General features: G+C 40.8%; 1 protein-coding gene across 1 annotated transcript; it reads right to left on the reverse strand.

The window, feature by feature from the left end:
* Window positions 1-1,360: 1,360 nt before the first annotated feature.
* Window positions 1,361-21,779, reverse strand: TACR2 (tachykinin receptor 2). The gene is made up of 5 exons (XM_058187053.1): window positions 19,060-21,779; window positions 11,007-11,201; window positions 6,429-6,585; window positions 2,470-2,666; window positions 1,361-1,588 (listed from the first exon to the last, which is right to left on the reverse strand). Exons 1-5 carry the CDS (start codon window positions 19,455-19,457, stop codon window positions 1,456-1,458), a joined length of 1,080 nt encoding a protein of 359 aa, XP_058043036.1. The 5' UTR covers window positions 19,458-21,779; the 3' UTR covers window positions 1,361-1,455.
* Between the last annotated feature and the right edge of the window lie 1,840 nt (window positions 21,780-23,619).

The raw sequence follows: 23,619 nt of genomic DNA on the forward strand, positions 1-23,619 counted from the left end.
GCTCTGTTGGAAATTATAGCTTGGATTTGATCCTTCTTCCTAGGACAACTCATGATGTTCAAGATAGTTTGGTGCAAGGACCTTAATACATAATAGTCCTCAACTTATAACCGTAGTTGAGCCCACAATTGGCTGTAAATCATGGTCATTAATGTAAAACTGCCTGATTTTATGATCTTTTTTTGTGGTGGTCATTAAGTGAACCCATTGCTTGCTATGGAGTGCTCTTGGAAGAAACAGAAATAAATGCTGGTTTCCACCAAAAACATAAACCATGGTGATGGGACTCTAGGATGCTTCAAATGGCTATGATGCAGGCCAGTTGCCAATTGCCCAAGATGTGGTCTTATGGCAGCCATTAAGAGTTTTGGATCCGGATCACAAGTACCTTATGATGGGTCCATCATAACTTTGAACTGAGTCGCAGGGTATTTATTCTTTTAAGTTCTCATTCTCAAAATCCCAATTTTCAGGACTTCCAGCCCTCCCACTCCTAACTTCTGTTACAATTTGGTTCGGTGTTCTTGAGGAAAAGTTATGAATAATTTTGATTTTCCATAAGTACATTCTGCACAGCCTGTAAAACACAGTTTGATTATTGCAATGTGTATGTAGAGGTAATTGCGTATATGTAGGCTTTTTTAAAAAATGGAATTTGGTTGTTCATGGATCGGTTGTTTCTCGGGAGGGGGGATAGGGGCCAAGGGACCGACATCCAGTATGATTTTCCGGAACTCATCTTCCCACTTGATTATGGGGGCCCTAAAGAGGACATTTGTCTAGAACAAAGTATTTTAAACATCAGCTCCAGGATGACGAATGGAATCAAAGAAAATATTTTAGGGAGAAAATGAACTTTAGATTACCAGTGCCCACGAAGGGATTGCGCTCCAGAAAAGCTGAACTTCCGGGTTCTAGCGCGCATGTGTTCCCGACAATCAGCTTTTCACCGGTTTTCGGAACCACCGTGCCCACGAAGGGATTGCGCTCCAGAAAAGCTGAACTTCCGGGTTCTAGCGCGCATGTGTTCCCGACAATCAGCTTTTCACCGGTTTTCGGAACCACCGTGCCCACGAAGGGATTGCGCTCCAGAAAAGCTGAACTTCCGGGTTCTAGCATGCATGTGCTCCCGACAATCAGCTTTTCACCGGTTTTCGGCACTGCTGCGCGTGTGAAGGACAGCTGATTTGTCACATGCACATCACAAACCTGGAAGACAAACAGGCGAGGCTGTGCGTGCCGGGCAACATGGCTTCACGTGCCACTTTGGGTACGCGTTACTATAGGTTCGCCATCACAGACCTATACAAACCTGCCATGATCTAGTGCAATATTTTTGATGCTACAACCAGAACTAGGGCAATGAAGTCGTTACTCAAGTATTTAGGATAAAAATCATGCCACGCAATACATATGAATAACTGACAAAGTGATCAGTTATGTACGTTGCTAAGTTCATAGCGAAGCTGGATGCTTGTTCTCTTTGGATTTTCCGTATGGGTCAGGATAGCTAAGGTTAAGCCGGTCTCTTTCTGTAGCTTTGACGCAGGGGCACCATTGAAAAGCAATCCTGAATCCAGATCGGAACCTGCCAGGGGCACAAATATTAATAAAAATGCATGTTATCTAACCCAGAGACAAGAGAGCGAAGCCATCGATTATTTTTTGCCTAATTTCTATCACACCTTTCTATTTTTTTAAAATGTGTTCTGCGGTATTTTCCACCACCATTTTATGATTTAGTATCTCTCTGCTTGACTCTGGCCTGACCTCTCTAACCAAACAGGTGTGTGTACAAAAGTGGGCTCAGAAAAATCAAGATGGCCGGCCTGGCAATTAAGTCCCATGACCTTATAAGGTGGTGTATTATGTTCATAAAGAAGGGTTGGTCATTAATCCCATGCTTGGACCACTATTTTGATTTTTTTTTACGGCTATCCTTCCTCTGTGTGTCAGAGATTCTAGATATATCAATGGTGTTTGGGTTCACCTATGACAGGGGTCTGCAATCTTGGCTCTTTTAAGACTTCCCAGAGTTGAAGTCCACAAGTCTTAAAAGAGCCAAGTTTGCAGACCCATGACCTATGAAAAGCAGTAACTGCCACATACAACAGGCTTAGCACCCTGTGAATCCAGCCACTGTGGCCATTACACAATGGATTCATGAGTTATTTTTATATAGGAATTAGCTCAACATCTTTTGTTTATCAAACTGTGGCTTAGTATGTGTGAGCTAACCTGTATCTCAACTCACCCTTGGGCATTTGCCACTTTCCAAAATGTAAAGCTGATTTTTTTATATTTTTAAAAAAGTAATGTTAAGGAAAAACGTTATTTGGTGTGAGTGACGGCACCAAATTACATTACAGTAATTTTGAAGTGAACATTTAATCTGTATGTCGTTTTATACTGGGTGATATATCTTTTCACCCACTGAAGCTGTAGTCCCTTGAGCTACACAATACTCACCTGTGATTTAGACAGCAATAAATAATTGGACTATATATTGCAGAACTCATGGCCAGCAAGAACACAGCCAGATAAACTTGCTGGATGTACTTCTGCCTGTTGACTTCCTTCCAGATGCTTCCCAGGATGAAGTAGAAATGATAAGGGAACCAGCAAAGGGCAAATGTTATCACAACTGCAACCATTGCCCTGACGAACTAGGACAAAAACAACAACAACTTAGGGTTGCTTTTATGACTGTTTCACTCTTTCTTTCCCACTGTATAATCTAACTACCATAAAGAATTGGTACAAAATATTCTACATGAGAAATTTTCTGAGTGTTGTGACCCAGGCCCAGGTAGGTAGTAGGAAACTCAGTCAGTGTAAAAACAAACAAACTTTATTAAAACAGCAGAGAATCACTTCGTTCTCAGCGTAGTTCAACTAAGTTAAAGCAAATTCCTCCCAACACCATTCCTCAGTCCTATCACCAACCTTGGTCCAATTAGGTAAACTGCCAAAGGCCTTTCTTGGCAAAAAGAAGGCAAAGCTATCAATGTTGTTTTCCGACAAAGAGCTCAAATGCCATCGCTGGTCTTTTAAGCCTCATGGGAGGGGCCAATCATCTATTGGCCCTACTCCCGAGTCATCCTCTTTGCTTTAGCTGCTTTAGCTCCGAACCGGGAGCATTTCACGCCTGGCTTTGGAGGAAGAAAAGATTCACTCAGTGCTGGTATGTGCTTACCTTCGCTACCAGTTCATAAATGTGTGCATGCGCAGAGCGTCAAAAGCGGGATGTGATGACGTCCGGCCGGGTGGGTGGAGCCTCCCGCAGCCGCAACCGGTTTGCCCGAACTGGTTAGAACCGGCAGAATACCACCACTGGATCCACTGTTTCCTATGCAGAATTCTTGAAACTTTCATGGGATACTCTTGGTAGCATCCTTAGGGAATGGACAAGTGAGAAATTTCACCGTATTGCAAGAGCTGCAGTAGCGCAGTGGTTAGTGCAGTACTACAGACTACTTCTGTTGACTCTGCTGCCAGCAGTTTGGCAGATCGAATCTCACCAGGCTCAAGGTTGACTCAGCCTTCCTTCCTTCTGAGGTGGGTAAAATGAAGACCCAGATTGTTGGGGGCAATATGCTGACTCTGTAAACTGCTTAGAGAGGGCCGTAAAGCACTGGGAAGCGGTATATAAGTCTAAATGCCATTGCTATCATGGTGTTGTGATCACGTGTTTCTACATGTTTTGCAACATTGCAGGCACACCTCGAAGAGTTGGAACCTGACCCGGAAGGACACAATTCACATTCTCATGGAGAGACAAACAGTCTGCAGATGCCACTGGAGACTCAAATCCTTCCAACGAAACATTGCAAGTGAAGCTGTTTCATTCCAATCTCAGAACAAAGCAGCTATTCATATTGGATAGAGTAGTCAGCCTTTGACCAGTTTTTATGATTGTTTATTGACCTTGGCATGCCTTCGCTACAAACCAATGGTTGGTCAGTAGAAATGAGTTCTCTGTACAGTTTTTATGGTTAATATAGTTGACCTTCACCTTTGGAAATCTCAGTCTATGGCCTCAGCTCAGTTCCTCAAGGGTTTGAACCTGATGTTATTTGCAATTTATGATTGAGTGGCTTTCAAACACAGCTTATAGAAAGAGGATTGCAATGAGGATGTGATTGTCCTTTGGTGCAACCTTCATGTGAAGCTCTTACTAATATAACACTGTGGTTGTTGGGACTGTTTTGCTCTTTTTCTTGTTATTTTGCAATGGTGAAATAAAACTAATTTTAATATCTAGGCTACAAAAATCCAGATTATGACTGTATTGCTGAAAAAGAGGAACTAAGAGTTCTTTTTTTCTTTCTTGCCACGTCTAGTTGTCATGTCAAACTTTCAGATGTTTGCGGTCCAGACATGCCAAGCGGTCACTTCATGATTCTCAAGAAAACTAATTTATATAGCACCTTAATTTTTTTTACCTTGGAGTTCATCAAGCATGACAGACTGAGGTTCTTTTTATCTTAATAATTAACATTAACCTGAATATTCGATTTTAATTTCTGAGTAGGCTCTTCTGAATCTTTTTATGTTTACCTAAGAAAAGTGGCTACACATAAAAAACCCCCACAAAGTTTTTTAAATTATTTTTTTAATGTTTATTTTATAAACATAAAAAAACCGAAGTGGACACGGTGGCTCATTTCCTGATAGTCAGAACAACTAATCAGTGGAACAACTTGCCTCCAGAAGCTGTGAATGCTCCAATACTGGAAGTTTTGAAGAAGATGCTGGATAACCACTTGTCTGAAGTGGTGTAAGGTTTCCCGCCTAAGCAGTGGGTTGGACTAGAAGACCTCCAAGGTCTCTTCCAATTCTGTTATTCTAATCTAAAATCCTGAAGTTCATGCTGATTATTGTTGCCTAGGAGTTAGCAGACCAGCAAGATTTTAATGGATGACCCACAGATGAATTCCCTGCTCTCAAATAAACCTACTGACGCTGTCTTGATCCCCAACCTGTACCTCAACTCAGTTCCAGACTAACAATCTTACGTAGGCACATAAAAGCAGGGAGCCTTTTGTGAAAGCTTACTCACTGTGCCTGGCTTTGCCATATACAGTAACCTTTCCCCACATACTGAGCTCTAAGCAAAGCTGGTTCTTCCTGTCTGAAGTTCAAGATAACACGCACAACACTGATTGGCAGGTCCCTCACGTTCATTTCAAGAAAAAGAAACTTTCTCCCAGACATTCTTTCTTGGAGCAGTTCATGAGGCTGCTACATGCTGCCAAAATGATTGGAGTTACTGCAACTGGTACCTTTTATATGAAATCGCAGCGTTTTGTCAATGTCAGTGCCCTGAATACCAGAATTAATATTACTTGATCATGCAACTATAAGCTGTTTATAAAAACTAGATGCTGTGTTTACTTTAGCCCTGTAAGATATTGCTAATGAAAAATTATCCCAATTCATGCTGAGGCATGTCAGCTATGCAGAATTCATTTGTTACCTTTTTAAGGACTCAAAAAAGTGCAAGGTTGGGACTGTCAAGCTGACAAGAAGTGACATCCCCAAATTCTTGCCACAAACTTTACAAAGTTGGTTTACAATTTACTGAAGATATAATTGATTTATAATCTTCTGGGAATAAATGCACAACTGTGCAGTGGTGTGAGACTTGCAGGGACATGGTGGCTCAGTGGCTAAGATGCTGAGCTTGTCAGTCGAAAGGTTGGCAGTTCGGCAGTTCGAATCCCAAGTGGCACGTAATGGGGTGAGCTCCCGTTACTTGTCCGAGCTTCTGCCAACCTAGCAGTTCAAAAACACATAAAAAAAAATAGGGACCACCTTTGGTGGGAAGGTAACAGTGTTCCGTGTACCTTTGACATTTATTCATGCCGGCAGAGGTGGGTTTCAGCAGGTTCTGACCAGTTCTGGAGAATCGGTAGTGGAAATTTTGAGTAGTTCGGAGAACCGGTAGCAAAAATTCTGACTGGCCCCACCCCCATCTAGTCTCTGCCTCCCAAGTCCCAGCTGATCGGGAAGAAATGGAGATTTTGCAGTATCCTTCCCCTGGAGTGGGGTGGGAATGGAGATTTTGCAGTATCCTTCCCCTGGAGTGGGGAGGGAAAGGAGATTTTGCAATATCCTTCCCCTGCCACGGCCACCGAGCCACAGCCAACAAACCATGCCATGCCCGCCAAGCCACACCCATAGAACTGGTAGTAAAAATATTTGAAGCCCACCACTGCATGCCGGCCACATGACCACGGAGACGTCTTCGGACAGCGCTGGCTCTTCGGCTTTGAAACAGAGATGAGCACCGCCCCCTAGAGTTGGGAACGACTAGCATGTATGTGCGAGGGGAACCTTTACCTTTACGAGTCTTGCAATGGATTTATATTACAATTCCACCTTAAGGTACTTTTTTTGGGGAGGGGGGTGAACAAATTACTAACCTTTTTCTTGGCCATGATCTTATGCTGATAGTACACCATGTTAGTATGGTCTCCAGGAATATCATTATGCCACAGAGTCATTCCTATCGCACTGTATGTGACAAACATCACAGTGAGAGGCAGTACATAAACCAGGAGAATGACAGCTAAGTGATACCTAAACAAGAAAAAGAAAGAAGAAGGAAAAGGAGAAAGGCTGAGTGTGAATTATCAGGGATAAATATTTCCTTTCCTCTGGTAAGAAAATTCTCTATGATACTGAGGGCAGTCTACGTTTACATGATGAAAGCGATGATGGTGCAATCAAAACTCTGCCTGACTTTTAGGTGTGTCTCACTGTAAATGTGCATTAAGTATGGCACCACCCCAGTGTTGAAATTCAATTTTTTTTTACTACTGGTTCTGTGGCCGTGGCTTGGTGGGCGTGGCAGGGGAAAGATACTGCAAAATCCCCATTCCTTTCCCACTCCAGGGGAAGGATACTGCAAATCCCCATTCCCACCCCACTCCTGGGGGAAGAATATGCAAAATCCCCATTCCCTCCCCACTCCTGGGGGAAGGATATTGTTATTGTTATGGGGAAAACAGGAAGAGGAAGGTGTGTTGGACATGTTTCCTGCTTTGAGTCATTTGTATGAAGAACGGTTGCAGGAACTGGATATGTCTAGTTTGATGAAAAGAAGGACTAGGGGAAACATGATAACAGTGTTCCAATATCTCAGGGGCTGCCACAAAGAAGAGAGAGTCAAGCTATTCTCCAAAGCACCTGAGGGTAGAACAAGAAGCAATGGGTGGAAACTAATCGAGGAGAGAAGCAACTTAGAACTAAGGAGAAATTTTCTGACATTAAACAGTGGAACAACTTGCCTGCAGAAGTTGTGAATGCTCCAACGCTGGAAGTTTTTAAGATGATGTTGTATAACCATTTGTCTGAAGTGGTGTAGGATTTCCTGCCTAAACAGAGGGTTGGATTAGAAGACCTCAAAGGTCCCTTCCAACTCTGTTATTCTATTCTATGCCCTCTGGGCTTTTGAATCTGAGCTTGTATTCTGATTGGTTGTCAGACTCCCATGGGGCCATGCAGGGGCAACTCTGTAGGCTGTCCTGAGTCCCAGGCTTGGTTGAGCCTTGCTGAGTGATGCAATTTCCCCATGTGCCAAGTGGTGAGATGGGTAGAGGGCTAATCCTATCATGTCCTGAGGGCCATGTCTTAATCCCATCACCCTGGAGCTGAAGGGGGGGGCGGGGGCGGGCAGGGAGCTGAAGGAAGCTACTTTGTCTTTAAAAACACGTTTCTCTTTTTCTCATCCAGGGAAATATAATATTCTGCCTCTTTAATATTTCCTAGAATATTTCATTCTTCTAGAAGAGGGGTGGGTGCTAACTTCCTTCATCATGATAGCAATATGTGGGACATAAGGAAACAAAGAGCAAAGGAAATGGTGAGAATTTGTGAACAAGACTTGGTCATAGTAATTGTTGTTTTTCCTTCCGAAAAGAGAAGGAATGGAAAGTATTTTAAGACTGCGCAGTAAAAGAGCTTTTGTTTCTTGTAGCACTGGAAAATACTTTCAGTTTCCTTTTTTTTTTCATGCATTCTTATCTCTTCCTATATCTGCCTTAGTTTTGCTCTCTCTCTCCTTGCTCCAGAATCACCAAGTTGTGGAAAGTTGTAGATGCTTCCCACAAGAGTAGTGAAATCCAATTTTTTTTACTACTGGTTCTGTGGGCGTGGCTTGGTAGGCATGGCAAGATAAGGATACTGCAAAATCTCCATTCCCACCCCACTCCCGGGGAAAAGATATTGCAAAATCTCCATTCCCACCCCACTCTGGGGCCAGCCAGAGGTGGTATTTGTCGGTAGTTCTCCGAACTACTCAAAATTTTTTTTTTTTTTTTTTTTTTTGCATTTATATCCCGCCCTTCTCCGAAGACTCAGGGCGGCTTACACTATGTCAAGCAATAGTCTTCATCCATTTGTATACTATATACAAAGTCAACTTATTGCCCCCCAACAATCTGGGTCCTCATTTTACCTACCTTATAAAGGATGGAAGGCTGAGTCAACCTTGGGCCTGGTGGGACTTGAACCTGCAATATTGCAAGCAGTTGCTGTTAATAATAGGCTGCATTAGCCTGTTGCACCACCAGAGGCCCTTTTATTAAAATTTAAATTAAAATTTCCGCTACCGGTTCTCCAGAACCTGTCAGAACCTGCTGGATTTCACCCCTGCTTCCACATTTTTAAACTGATAAAATAAGTATTTAGACAAACTCGTTTTCATAATTCACATGCCAGGAATTGCATGCAGCCGTTAATTCACTTCTGTAATACTAGGTGGGTATCTTTCTTAGTGTGGTTCATGCACTTCACATTCCTATTTCAGCCATCTTTACAACACTGCAGCCAGTAGACCACCGTTATTAGCTAGTGAATTATTTGGGGCTCCATTGGGACATAGTGTGCATATGTGTTTTGAAAATGACAAAACTTCAGGGCCCCAACTGTTGCCTTGTTTTTTTGATCCTGTCCATAGAGACTCATGCAAACACTCTAAATGTTTACTGCTCGTAACTTCAAATGACATGGGTATGACACTGGCAGTCTTCCTCTCAGCTGTGTTACATATCTCATGTCTACACAGAAGGATTTTCTTATAGCTGCTGTGAGCACCAGCAATATTGAAGACAACAAATGTGAGAAGTTCTCAGTAGCAAATGGCAAAAACTATTTGACTATCTCAGAGCTGCAAAGCTGGTTAAATCGGGCAAGAGATGATGGATAGATGATTTCTCTTTTTTGTTGTTGTTCTGGTTTGCTTTTGCTTTTCTCTCTCTTTCTTTTCTTTTTTCAGGTAGGTGACATGATTAAAAGTTAGGTAGGATAGAAAAAAAAAGTCTTTTAATACAGGGTGACATGATTAAAAGTTAGAATAAGAGATAGAAATAAGAGAAGGGGGAATATTAGTGTATGCCCTTTTATATAATAAAGTAAAAGCAATAACAAAAAAAAGTGGAATAACTGAATAATGACAGATTGCAACTTAATATAAATGTGAATCATTATTAGAAATATGTAAGTTGATTGAATGTAATAATTATGATTAATTCTATTTTATTTGTATTAGAATGTATGACATCCAGGTGCCACACTGTTCAGGCATTGATATGTTTGTTAAAACAAGGCTGGTTAAATCTGATGAAAACTTGGATAGGAATTTCATAGTTAACTACACACTTGAGTTCAACTCTTAATAATTATTGTGTCTGGTCATCATTTTTTTAATATATTGGGTAGTTTTTTAAAAAAATATGTAATGTTGGTTTGTTTGGAGGAAGGGTAGTTTTTGTTTTTGCTGTGCACCATCTGATCACTTTATATGAGTTGGGTGGCTTCTTAAACCCATTCCCCTCCCTCCAAAAATCTCTATGGGAAAATACTTGTCTTGACTTATATATTTCATCACTTTTTCAAGAAGATTCCAGAATTTTTTTTTATGTTATCCATCGATTTTTCTTCTCCCTCTTCCACTTTCCCCAATGTTGCCAAGCGTAATTATTTTCTTGGAGGGTGGGTATATATATGTGACTTTTCAAAAATATCAGGCATAGTCTTCCACAAAATTTCTTTTCCCTCCTTGTCTTAAAGTGGGATTCAGAACTTCTAAAGCAGAGGTGTCCAACCTTGGCAACTTTAAGATGTGTGGACTTCAACTCCCAGAATTCCCCAGCCAGAGAATTGGTGTCCACAAAGCCTTAAAGTTGACAAAGTTGGAGAACTCTGTTCTAAAGTCTGGTTAGATAAAATTTGAGGCTTTGACTAAATTCCAAGAGCTTCACATTTTGGGGGGGGGGATTCAGGGGTGTGTTCCTGGGGGTTCGGCAGGGTTCAGGTGAACCTCTAGTCAAGGATCACTGGAGTTCGGCAAAGCCCCAAATGCCACCCCTGGCTGGCCACGCCCCTCCCACCCCGCCCCTCCCAGGAGTCTCCACGAGGCCCGTTCATCATTCCAGGTAAGTGTAAGGGCACAAGGGGGGCTGGGAGGGCAAAAAATGGGCCTACCAGAGGTTCCGGAAGTCCAGAAATGGGCCTGTTTCTAGACTCTGGAGGTCCTCTGGAGCCGGGAGAAGCAGTTTTTGTCCTCCCGGAGGCTTGAGGAAAGCCTCCAGAGTCTGGGGAGGGCGAAAAACTCCTGCCTGTTGTGGTGCAGGCGGCCGACTAGGCCACACCCACTATGGCCACGCCCACCCAGCAATGGGGCAGCGAACCCATTGCTAAAGGATCTGAAGCCCACCCTTGGGGGCATTCCTGATCCTGGAATGTCACAACCCAGTGAAGATAAAAACAACTTTTTTGTCTGTTGAGGAGAACCTGTGGTATTTTTTTATCGGTATTCATAAGTACAAACATGATACAGTAGACCTTTAAAAAGCCAGTGGGCTTTTTACCTGACCGTTCTGAAAACAGATGTAAGGCAGAGCTATCAATAATTTGGCATTTTCGTTCCTCCTCTTTGCTTGGATTAGATTTGTCAAAATACTGCACATTTCTTACTTCAGTCTATGTGGGAGACTTACATGAGCTGCTGTCTTTGGCTGTGATTGTGTGGCCAGCTCACAGCACATTTGACCAGTCCGTGATCAGTAATGACTTGCGCATAAAAGAACTGTGGAAAAGCTAGTGCACAAGCCACCAACCAGATTATTCCTATGATCCGTTTTGTGTTTGCTGCGGAAAGTTTTTGCTTGAAAGGGTAAACGATTGCCATATACCTGAAAGAAACAGGGAAGAAGCATAAGGAATGGATTTTTCCATTGAACAACTACACTGAGAAGGTTACAGCTGAGACAAAGTCATTGTTTCTAGATTAATTCTTAGAAAATGTCAACCTAGCTTCATGTAAATCCAACAGGTTTTCTACAGTTAATCCCTCCTGATTTATTTTAAGAGTAATATGGGCCTTCCCGTATACTTTTCCTAGGTAACAAAGGGATTATCAACCCTGAAGCTGACCTGACCGAGGCCATTTTGAGGCTTCAGTGTTGCCACACTGGAGCTGGGGGATAGGGAAGGGGGAATAGAGATAGCTGGGGTTTTGTAGCCAAAGCAAAATATTTTCTCTTGGGAACCAAGGACATTTCCACAGGTGGCCGGAGAGAGGAGGAGTGAAGTTACCAGGTAACTGGAAGGCACGTGAACCATGTGACTGATTGTTTGGGGAAGGGAAAAAAACTTTTAATTAGGTGAAAACCGCGGGAACCTTCAGGGTCGGTTTTCACCAGCCTGTGCCAATATATATCCAATTAAACTATTCCTTGAGGAATCTACCTGCCTTGGGGTTCTGTTTGCTATGGGTGTATTACATGGAACATTGACAGAGATCTCAAAAGTGAGAAAAAAAGGAAGAACGAAGATGATAGAAAAAGAATGGGAAATCATTTGCCCAAACAGCAGCTGTTTCAACCCTGCTCACCTTGAGCTTCTTTAAAATGCTAGAAAAAAAGATGACCATTCCTCTGATCCCCAAAAATTGAAGGGGGCCTTTAGTGCATGCAATTAAATCTTTAAGGATCTGTGCTCCACAATTATTTCAAAATATATATCCAGGAATATGCACAATTTGTAAAATGTAAAAAAATGAAACGAAATAAAAATACTGCAAGATGCAAAGCCATGATTTTCCATCTCAGGTTCTGAGGGCCATAATGTATTTTCTCTTTAGTGCTCTATGTGCCAATATGTTTCCTTGATTATCTCAACTCGGCTTGTAAAACAAGAAAGATTAATCCATCTCTTCTGCCCATCTCTCCAGCATATTACTACCGACTCTAGGAAGAAATGTCCATCTGGTTCAATTCCAAGCCAGGAGAAAGACACTGGAAACATGGGGGCTGATTGGAAAGATGGTTTAATGGTGAACCACCAAGCACATGGTTCTGGGCAGCTGACCACATGGAGTTGAGAGTGGGTGGCTTTTATACCGTCTCTTGGGCTTTGCACTTGAACTTCCTGTTCTTGTGCAAGAACATGTATTCTATTGGTTGTTGTCAGATTCCCATGAGGCCATGTAGGGGTGATGCTTGTCTGAACTAAGATTGGTTGAAGTTTGGATTGATACAATGAAGGGCTTGTTGTGCCATGTGGTGAGCTCTGCTGCTTTATGGGTTAATCATATTATGTCCTGGAGGGTTATGTCTTAATCCCATCACCCTGGAGCTGGAGGTCTTTTGTCTTGTAGATAAGCTGGCCTAGTCTTTCTTAATGGACACCAATATCTCCTGGGGGCAGGGAGCTGCTTTCCTTCTTTAAAACATGTTTCTTCTTTTATCAGCCAGGAAAATACAATATTCTGCCTTTTTAATTTCTCAAAATATTTCATTCTTCTAGGAGAGGGATGGGTGCTAACTTTCTACACAACCATCTTGGATTGTGCCAATATAAATCTCAATGCAAGGTCTTCTGTAATTCTTCCCCACCCTGTTCTTTAAAATGACCCATTACTTTACCCAAACTCTAATCTCTTGTGAGAAAGAGAAAAATTAAAGGGCAATTTTTACAGGACCACTTTTCCTTCCATTTTTCTAACAGAAATAGGCAACGATGTCATGGTTTAACTCTGATTTGTGTATGTAGTTCTGGAAATGTTATGAGTCACTCTGCTTTTTCCCCGTAAGGACTGTCCAATCTTATCCCTTGCAGCTGAAAGCTGCATGTCGAAAAGCTTTCTATCTCACACCTGTTTGTCATTGTCATATCAGATGACTAATTTATACTTTGCTTGGTGGGCAACGAACAGTTGTGTATATCCATGTTATGATTTTAATGCAGCCATGAGAACATTTCATTTTTGGCAACACATGGTCTTCCCAATTCATTTTTCTGCCTCTGTATAGCTAATCTAGAATCCCTTGAGAAATAAAACTTTATCTGCCCTGGGCAATTCACGTACATAGAAAGTACCTGGAGAATATACCGTTTTCCCGAAAATAAGACCCTGTCTTATATTTTTTTGAACCCTGAAAGAAGCGCTTGGCCTTATTGCCATGTGCTCAAAAGCCCAATTGGGTTTATTATCAGGGGATGTCTTTTTTTTTTTTAATTTGCATTTATATCCCGCCCTTCTCCGAAGACTCAGGGCGGCTTACACTATGTTAGCAATAGTCTTCATCCTATTTGTATATTTATATACAAAGTCAACTTATTGCCCCCAACAATCTGGGTCCTCATTTTACCTACCTTATAAAGGATGGAAGGCTGAGTCAACCTTGGGCCTGGTGGGACTAGAACCTGCAGTAATTGCAAGCAGCTGTGTTAATAACAGACTGTCTTACCAGTCTGAGCCACAGAGGCCCATTTTTGGGAAAACAGGGTACTGACTTGTCTTTTTGATCAATTTTAAAGACTTTTTACACTTTTATTTAGTCAAATCAAATACTATACAAATTATATGCTCCTACTTAGTATTTCCTTTCCTTTCCTTTCCTTTCCTTTCCTTTCCTTTCCTTTCCTTTCCTTTCCTTTCCTTTCCTTTCCTTTCCTTTCCTTTCCTTTCTCCTTTCCCTTCCTTTCCCTTCTCATCCCATCCTATCCCATCATTTTATTTTTGTGGAAAGATCTCTAGGTTTCATACAGTAGCGCATAAAAGAATGTTTAGAGATGACAAGTATTTTTCCTGGCAATGTTTTTCAGCCAAAAAAATGCATGAAAAGCAAAAACTTAATAAGTGAACTTGGCCCTGAGCTTACTACAGGTCGTCCTCAAATTACAGTTCATTTAATAAACATTTGAAAAAAAACACCTTATGACCATTTTTACACTTATGACCACTGTAGCATCGCCATTTTCACATGATCAAAATTCAGATGCTTGGCAACTGACTCATAATTATGATGGTTGCAGTGTCCTGGGGTCATGCGATCTGCTTTTGTGACCTTCTGACAAGCGAAGCCAACGGGGAAGCCAGATTCTCTTAATAACCAGGTTACTAACTTAACAACTGCAGTGATTCACGTAATAACTGTGGCAAGAAAAGTTTTTAAATGGGGAAAAATTTCACTGAACTAATGTCTCAGTTAGCACTAAAAATTTTGGACTGGAATTGTGGTCATAAGACAAGGATTACCTGTATCGACCTGCCACATGCAGAAAACAAATGGCTGCATTTAATTGTAATGAAATCTGACTCATGTTTATAAAGTAATACAAGGAGGATTAACTTAGCTTACCTCTTTTTGTGAAAAAGGTTGCAACAGCTGTTTGAAAAGCAAAAAAATCAACAGGGGTGGCTTCTCTGACCTTCAAAAGTGCCAAGAATTTCCCCACTCAAAAGAGGTTCTTTGGCCTTTTAACTGCCGATTCCTCTCTGACCTACTTAGAAGCAGAGCACCTTTTACACACAGTAGTAGCAGTGTGTGTGTGTGTCTGTGTCTGTGTGTATGTACACTGTGTGTATGTGTGTATGTACACTGACAGTGTGTATGTACACTGTCAGACTATTTACTGAATCTGCACTACTATTAATCTTCTCATAGTTCCCATCACCAATCTCTTTCCACTTATGACTGTATGACTATAACTTGTTGCTGGCAATCCTTATGATTTATATTGATATATTGATCATCAATTGTGTTGTAAATGTTGTACCTTGATGAACGTATCTTTTCTTTTATGTACACTGAGAGCATATGCACCAAGACAAATTCCTTGTGTGTCCAATCACACTTGGCCAATAAAATTCTATTCTATTCTATTCTATTCTATTCTATTCTATTCTATTCTATTCTATTCTATTCTATTCTATTCTATTCTATTCTATTCTATGTGTGTGTTTCAAGGTAAAGCGATCAATATCAGCAAAGGCCAGTGAAAATTACTTAAAAGTGACTCATAGATAGCATTATATTCTTATACAAGTAACTAAAATTACTGGAAAAGACTCAAACACAGAGGTGGTATTCAGCCGGTTCGGATCGGTTGGGGCGAACTGGTAGCGGCGACTGTAGGTGGGCCTGGACATAATGATGTCCTATTTAGCCATGTTTTCGAGGCTGGGCGTATGAGCGGAAGGAGCGCGTGTGAGCAAAGCGCATGCACAGAAGGCCAGGCGTATGCGCGGATGGTGCGCACGCACGGAGCGAGCATGCAGAAGGCCACGTGCATGCGCGGAAGGTGTGCACATGCGAGCGAAGCGAGAGTGGGCATGTGTAGTGGAGCGGTGGCAAGAATATGTGAAACCCACCGCTGCTCAAACAGTATAAGAGTTAGAAACAAGGGTGAAATCTACCAGTTCGGAAGTCCACGTGCCGCGCGCATGCATCACATGCATGTGCACACCCTCTGTGCATGCACAAAATCTTTCTGCACATGCGCAGAGGGTAAAAAACACATTACTTCCTGGTTAAAACCAGGAAGTAATGACAGCCGAGTGGGTGGGTGGACCCTCACACCGCGATTGCTACCGGTTCTCTGAACCACCAGCCAAGATCGTTACCAGATTGGGAGATCCGGTCCAAACCAGGAGCATTTTATCCCTGATTAGAAGTGTGGCAAGTCAGAGGACACCTCTAGATAAACAGTGAGTCTTTGTTTAGTGTCCATTCATTCAGCAACTTTTTGAAGTAACAGTGCTGAAAAAAATGGACATAGGACCGGTCCACAAACTTAGGACCTTTACTGAAGTCACATTCAAACTCAAATTCAGACTTGTCTGCGTTTAGAACTAGCCGCTTGTCTCTGCCCATCCCCCCACTACCCTGGGGCTTTGCACTGTGGCATAAGAGCTATTGCAATCTTGTTTTTAGACCTTTTAAATTGGCAACCAGTGCAGCTCATAGAGTAGGGGAGTCAACTGAGCATACTGGAGTATAGCAATAATTGCTTGCACTGCTACTTTATAGACCCATTGAAGCTTCTAAGTGGTCTTCAAGGTTCATTCAATGTTGAATAGTTGAACCATGAAGGGAACAGGGAATGAACGACCGTCTGAAGGGCCTCTGGGTTCTGGAAAGGCAAAAAAGTCCCAAGACATCCTACAAAGAAGGGGTCTTGGGCTCACCCCGGGGTGAAATCCAGCAGGTTCTGACAGGTTCTGGAGAATCGGTAGTGGAAATTTTGAGTAGTTCAGAGAACTGGCAAATGTCAACTCTCTTGCAGTATCCTTCCCCTGCCATGCCCATCAAGCCACACCAAGCCCACCAAGCCACGCCCACAGAAACGGTAGTAAAAAATTTTGAATTTCACCACTGAGCTCACCATCTCCCAGTTAGCAACTATTGACAAGGTCCTTCCAAAATCCAGGTGTTTCTGCAATGCTTCTAACTTGAAGAAGTGAAGAGTGGTCTATTGGAAGTCCAATCACTTCCACTTTCCCTGGCTCTCCGGTTTTCCACAACTTTATAATTTTTAGCATCTCTAGCAAGTTAGCGAATGATTGTTTTTCCTTTTGAACTATACCTTGTGTTTGTTCTGGGAAGTGGGAGGGGGTGGTTTTGGAGGGAGGGGGGAGGGGGAAAAAAGGGGGGGGTGAAAATTTTTGTAAAAACTTTTTCAATAAAAAAAAAATAAACTGGAAAAAAAAATATTGCTCCATCTTCAAGGAGGCTAAACTTATTTCTGTCCCCCCCTCCTTGTTGAAGATTAACTGAAGTTTACACACCTTTCTCTTCCCATTAGTTTGCTCTGATTATGAATGCCATTATAGCAGACAAATAATTGGAACAGCAGACAATTAGCAGACAAATAATTGTTTGGGGACAGGGGTTGTAAATTGCTAGGATTTACTTATATTTTGTGAATTTTCTTTGCAAATAATCAAGTTGCCTATGCATGAACACATTTGCAGCTCAGCAAAGTAGCAGAAGGAAATACCTGTGAAAGGTAAGAAGTTGATTGCTGGGGTTTTTTTTTGAACCAATCAAAATTTAAGTTGGCTTTCATCTTCCTGCTGGTTCAAAGACAGCAAGACGCAGTCCTGGGTGGTAATAATGGACAGAGAGATTATACCCAAAGATTTTGTCTTTTTAATCTATTACGGACAGAGCTGAATAGCGCTGGGTGTCTGTGCAGGAAGGTGTTCTTTTACTTACAACTTCTCTTCCCTTCCCTGCCCAGCAGTTCTCTATCTACCTAGCCCACCACAGCTGGTGGGAACATTTTCCGTGGTCCTGGGGCACCACCTTTGTTCAGCATTGAAATGTTAATGATTTCTTTATTAATCACATTTATATGCTGCCCATCTCTTTGTATAAGAAACTTGGAGTGGCTTAAGGGTAGTCCAACCCAGTGGTGGAATTCAGCCGGTTCTATCCGGTTTGGGCAAACCGGTAGCGGCATCCCACCACCCACCCGGATGTCATCATGTCCCATTTTTGATGTTCTGCGCATGTGCAGAAGGTCCTGCACCTGCGCGGAGGTGGCGCATGCAAGTGAAGCACGTATGTATGTGTGCGTTTACGTTTGTGAACTTGTAGCGAAGGTAAGTGAATACCATCTCTGGTGCAGCACCATTACTACAATTTTACCCTACAAGATTTTCTGTCAACTTAAGGACATTAAAAAAAAAAATCAAAGAGGAAGATATCTCAGTTTCTCCTAGAGACCTGAAGTAATCCACTAATTTCCTTAGAGTTGACCCATTAAGGCAGAGTTTTGATGTGTGTTTTGTTTTCCACACAAGCAGGAGCATCTTTGGGGAGGATCAAAAAAGTCAGGACCTTGGCTTCCAATTCCTCAATCCTTTTCATGGTTGTAAGTCATGAAAAAAAAGCAGGGCTTTATTGTCATAGTCTTGGCTGCCATTTTGATTTCTTGATTTCCCCATTCCCTGTGGACACCCCTGCACATAAACATATAGCTTGTTTTGGTCAGAATATTGATCCCTGGGAAATGTTAGTACACAGTTTCTTTCTATAAAAGCGAGATTCTAGCCAAGGACAGAGCTGGAGAAACAACAAGCGTCTTACATGGTCTTAAAGTGCAAGCAAAGTACTTAAAGTTCGTAGAGTACTAACAAAGATGGAATAAACCTATTGCAAAAGGCTAATAAAGATATCCCTCTGGAAACTGTGAAACAACATTTGAGTAATGTTTAGTGGAATACCAGAAAGGAGTGAATTGCTACCAGAGGTTGTGAGGTAGGTCATGATTCTCTTGATGTCCTAATCAGCAGAATCTGAATGAATTATGTAAAACTGGCAAGCACGTTTTTGTAAGATGGTCACAGAAAGTGGATCTTATACAACAAAATAGCACAAAATGTACATAGCAGTAGATAAGGAATGCCTACTTGCAATTTAGGATTAGAGTCAGTTAGTTTTATGCATGTCTACAAGAAGTAAATATTTTTCAGTTCCATGGGATTTATGACCAGGTAAATGGGCACCATAATCTAGAACTATAACATTAACGCTTTACTTCAGTATCTGCACTCAAAACATCTGAATATGCAAGCTTTTACATATTCTTATTAGTCCTTGTATTCTTCCATATTCGTGTAGTTAGTTATTCATATTCTAAGAGCAACTATTTTCTACAATTATATATCGATATTTATTACAAACGAACACCCACCGGCAGATTTATAGTTGTTGTTTTTAATTCCAATGGTAAACTTTTCACCATCGTTTTTCTTACCTCTCCACAGAGACAGCAGTCATGGAATAAATGCTGACAAACATTGCAGTAACAGGAACGAAATTATGAAAACGGCAGAATCCTTCGCCAAAGTACCAGACATTATGACAGGCATAAATAAAATTAAAAACTGTGTTTAGGGCACTCATAAGCAGATCGGAAAGAGCCAAGTTCACAATGAAATAGTTGGTGACTGTTCTCATCCGTCGATGGGACAGGATAATCCAAATGACGATGGCATTGCCCCCAATCGATGCTGTGATTATCAATAAGTAGGCAATGGCCCAAAGTGCAATTTGCCATCCAGGCTGGTAAAATGTAATCATCTCAGTCAAATTAACATCATTCTCAAAAATCCGATCCTTGGAAGTATAGTTTATGCTTGAGAAGGAAACCATTGTCAGTTCTTTCTTCTGCTCAAAAAAACCAAAAACCAAAACCAAGAAACTGGCTGCAGTTGCCTCGATTTGAGGATCTCAGCCTTTATCCACAGAATAATGAGCTCATCATAATTTTGTAGACTGAATTTAGAAGCATTTGATTCATCACATCCCGGTCTTCAGTTGATGCAAATAAACGAGATGAGATTGCTGCTCATTTACATTCATTTGCAGCTCTTTTTCATTCATATCACCACAATTTGTGACAAAAAGGATTTTCTTAAAAATGTTTCCGTAATGTGTATACATGTGAAAGAGGCAGTGAGTGGAGAGAGATAGCGAGAGATTAAAGAAGATACTGATAATGCAGCATGGAGTTGGATAGACTTTAGTTTTCTGTTCCTTTTCAATTCAGACCATGACGGAAGCAGCCAAATGAGGATGGGAAATCTACGCTGGCATTTTAAAAGGAGGTGGAGAGACAAGAGTATACGAAATTATGCATCAAATCAGATTTCAGAAAACTGGTTCCTTGTTGCTCTCCAAAATTGTTGCATTAATCTGTGTTGACTCTACCCTCCACTTAAAGTGAGAAGACTCACAGATTTTACCCTACAAGGATCAAGACTTTTATTCCTTGGGTAATTTGACTTTTTGACTTCAGTGGGAGTTTTAATAAGCAGAACGTGGCTGTAGAACACCATAAATATTGCCAGAAGAGCTTGAGAACAGCCCAAAGCCAAGATACAGAAGACAGAAAAGTAATTTAGAAGTCCGAAGAAAACCCATATTTCAAAAAAAAACTGTCTACTGACTGCTCAATGAACCTCTCAAAACATTTCTAGGCAATCCCAGAAAATGTAACCAAGATGTCATGCAGGATATGTTGTCTTAGATTCCTAGAATATATTTTCTGCCACCTCTGTACCCCAAATTCAAAGGGCTCTTCAGAATTATTCCAAAACCAAGAAGCAGCTAAGGAAAAACTTGTGGTCTCTCTCCACAATATGTATGGATAATACTATTCCCTTGTGTGGGAATTTGTGACAATATCCTTCTGTCAAATAATCTTATATATTGCATTAAAGTTCAACCAGGTCAGTTGAGAATTACATTCACACATTAAGTGTGGTTGGTTTAAAGCTCGGTTAGCTTTTTTGTGGTTTAGCATTCTATAAAATTATCAAGTTATTTTATGGTCCAATGTACTGTGCAAATCCAGAAAAACTGGTTAATTCAATATTCATGTTCTGTAAGCGTAACCAAAGTTTGCATTGCATAGTGATTGTAAAAAAAGCTCTCAATATAGAAACACCACTCCCATTATACTAGCAGATTAATACAACTAAAACAAACAAAAACTAATGACGGTAACTTCTACCAAGATTAAAGGAGGAAGTTGCTTTAGCTTAGGATATAGCATGTTGCCTATGCTGCTGCATTTAAGTTTTTCCCTTATGCTGCTATTATCCCAAATGTTTAGTGCTACAGGCTGGGTTTGATTCATATGAATCAAACAGAGGAATTATTGAGTCTGTCATTTGCACCTCTATAACTGTCTGGTTCGGTTCTGCAACCCAACAAGAAAGACACAGACTTCAGAGGATAATTAGAACTGCAGAAAAAATAATTGCTACCAACCTGCCTTCCATTGAGGACCTGTATACTGCACGAATCAAGAAGAGGGCCATGAAAATATTTACAGATCCCTCACATCCTGGACATAAACTGTTTCAACTCCTACCCTCAAAACGACGCTATAGAGCACTGCACACCAGAACAACTAGACACAAGAACAGTTTTTTCCCGAAGGCCATCACTCTGCTAAACAATTAATTCCCTCAACACTGTCAAACTATTTACTAAATCTGTACTACTATTAATCTTCTCATAGTTCCCATCACCAATCTCTTTCCACTTATGACTGTATGACTGTAACTTTGTTGCTGGCAATCCTTATGATTTATATTGATATATTGACCATCATTTGTGTTGTAAATGTTGTACCTTGATGAAGGTATCTTTTCTTTTATGTACACTGAGAGCATATGCACCAAAACAAATTCCTTGTGTGTCCAATCACACTTGGCCAATAAAATTCTATTCTAGTCTATTCTATATGAATGAATAGAATTGTTCCATCAATTTCACTGGGAATAAATTTGACAAGGTCTCAATTCAGTCCACTGAGGCACATAACTCCAATTACTTACAAAGAATAAAAGTCTTGTATATACTGTAAAAATGATATAACCTTTTGTGTTGTAAATTACAGTCTGAGGAAACAAGCTAAAACTACACCCTATATCCCAAAGTTTCCCAGGTTCAATTTCTTTGAAACTTTGACCAGTTTTCAAACTCATTTGAACAAGATTTTAAAGGACTGTGGTTTTAGAATCAACTCATATAAACCAGTCCATAAACAAATATGAGAATGCACTTACTTAAATTTTAATCTTTAAAATTTCTGTTGAAAATATTTTTAGCAACTTTTGAGATTTTTCTCTCAGATTCAAATCTTGCACGACTCCATGAAAGAAGAGAAAAAGACCGACGTAATCGGATATTCTGTACTTGACCTGGGAAAGTACTTCATTAAATTCCAACTAAAATGAATTTATATTTATACAGTATCTTACTTCCTGGATTTAATGGACTTTTAATGATTATTTTAAAACAGCTGTACAGTATTCCCAATGGTAATTACATACTTTGATGGAAAGTTTCAAAACTCAGCTGTTAGGTTTTATTGCTAGGCTTAAGCATTAAGGGGAGGTCTTCCTTGGGTTTAGCAGAAAGATTTTGCTCTGCTACTAAAGAAAGAAAATACATCTAAAGGTCAAGTGTAGGAAGTCCAGAAGAATTTCAAGCAAGTTTTTGTATTTTTGCAGTGGAATTATTTATAAATCTTTAGTACAATTTATCAAGTAATACTAAAGTTTTAAGATACAGAGATGACCTGTGAATATAATTAAAAGAAGTGTGTTAGTAAACACAGGGGTTTTGTTAAAAGCCAAGTATAAGATTCAATGAGATGGACCATGTATAAAACCCGAAAGCTACTCAAATATGTTAATATTAAACACTGACACATTTCACAGCTCCTGTAATGCTAGTTATTTATTCTCAATCCCTTCATTCATTAGCTTGCTTGTTGGCAACGGGGCAAGAACAAATTCTGCAGTTGTTGGCCACATCAATGAGCTATTCTCCCTCAAGAAAATAGCTTTTTTGTGTAAGGTCTGAAGTGATACATTTCTCTCTTTCAGCTAGGTTAATATCAATCATGCTAGCTAAATGACATCATAACATTTCACTTTTTTCCTTTGAATTCAGCGTGGGGATATAATGAGATTAATAATAATGATGATGATGATGGTGATGATGATGAGGATTTTTGCCCTATAGAAAATTTCATTATGAGAAAAAGATTCTAACTGCAGGTTCTTTAGGCACCAACAATATATTCCACAGTGCTGGTGTATATAATGCTACAACGCAATAAATCCTTAATGTCGTGAAAACATTTTTCATCCTATCTGCTCTTAAAAAAAGTTCCTTGCCATAATTCTCAAAAGACACAGGCCCAAGCCAAGAGCTCCGTATCACTGCCAAACATAATAAAAATGACCTCCACAGCAACATCCAGATCTTTAAAGCACATTTAAAGGTAAGTGGAGGTAAGAGCGTGTATTAAGGATTACATTAATTAATTAATTAATTAATGCATGTGTATATTTCTCCACCTTCTTGCATCTGCAGATAAGCTACCTGGCAGTTCTATTTTGGATATCTTGGTCCCTTCTGGGAAAGGAGGGGTCAGGGAATCCCTTGCAAGATCGTTATGTGGCTTATGCTAGACACACTGATGGATAGAGTTGCGGAGATTTTCTTGGAGATGGGACTTCAACAATGGTGGGTTGCTACCCGTTCACTCCGGGTCAGGCGAATCGGTAGAGGCAGCGGCGGGAGGCTCCGCCCACCTGTTCTGATGTGCAGAAACATCGTGCACGCCTGCCCAAGAACAAACCAGTAGCAACGGGTTTTGAAACCTGCCCCTGGACTTCAACTGTGCTGGTCTTCTCAAGATGATTGGGATCCAGTCTTATCCAGTTAGCTGGGCAGAGTTTGATTTACTTCTTCCTGAGGAAGTGAATAGGATCCTTGGGAGGTTGAATTC

This window comes from Ahaetulla prasina, chromosome 6, assembly GCF_028640845.1.
Source record: "Ahaetulla prasina isolate Xishuangbanna chromosome 6, ASM2864084v1, whole genome shotgun sequence".
NCBI classification, from domain to species: Eukaryota; Metazoa; Chordata; class Lepidosauria; order Squamata; family Colubridae; genus Ahaetulla; species Ahaetulla prasina.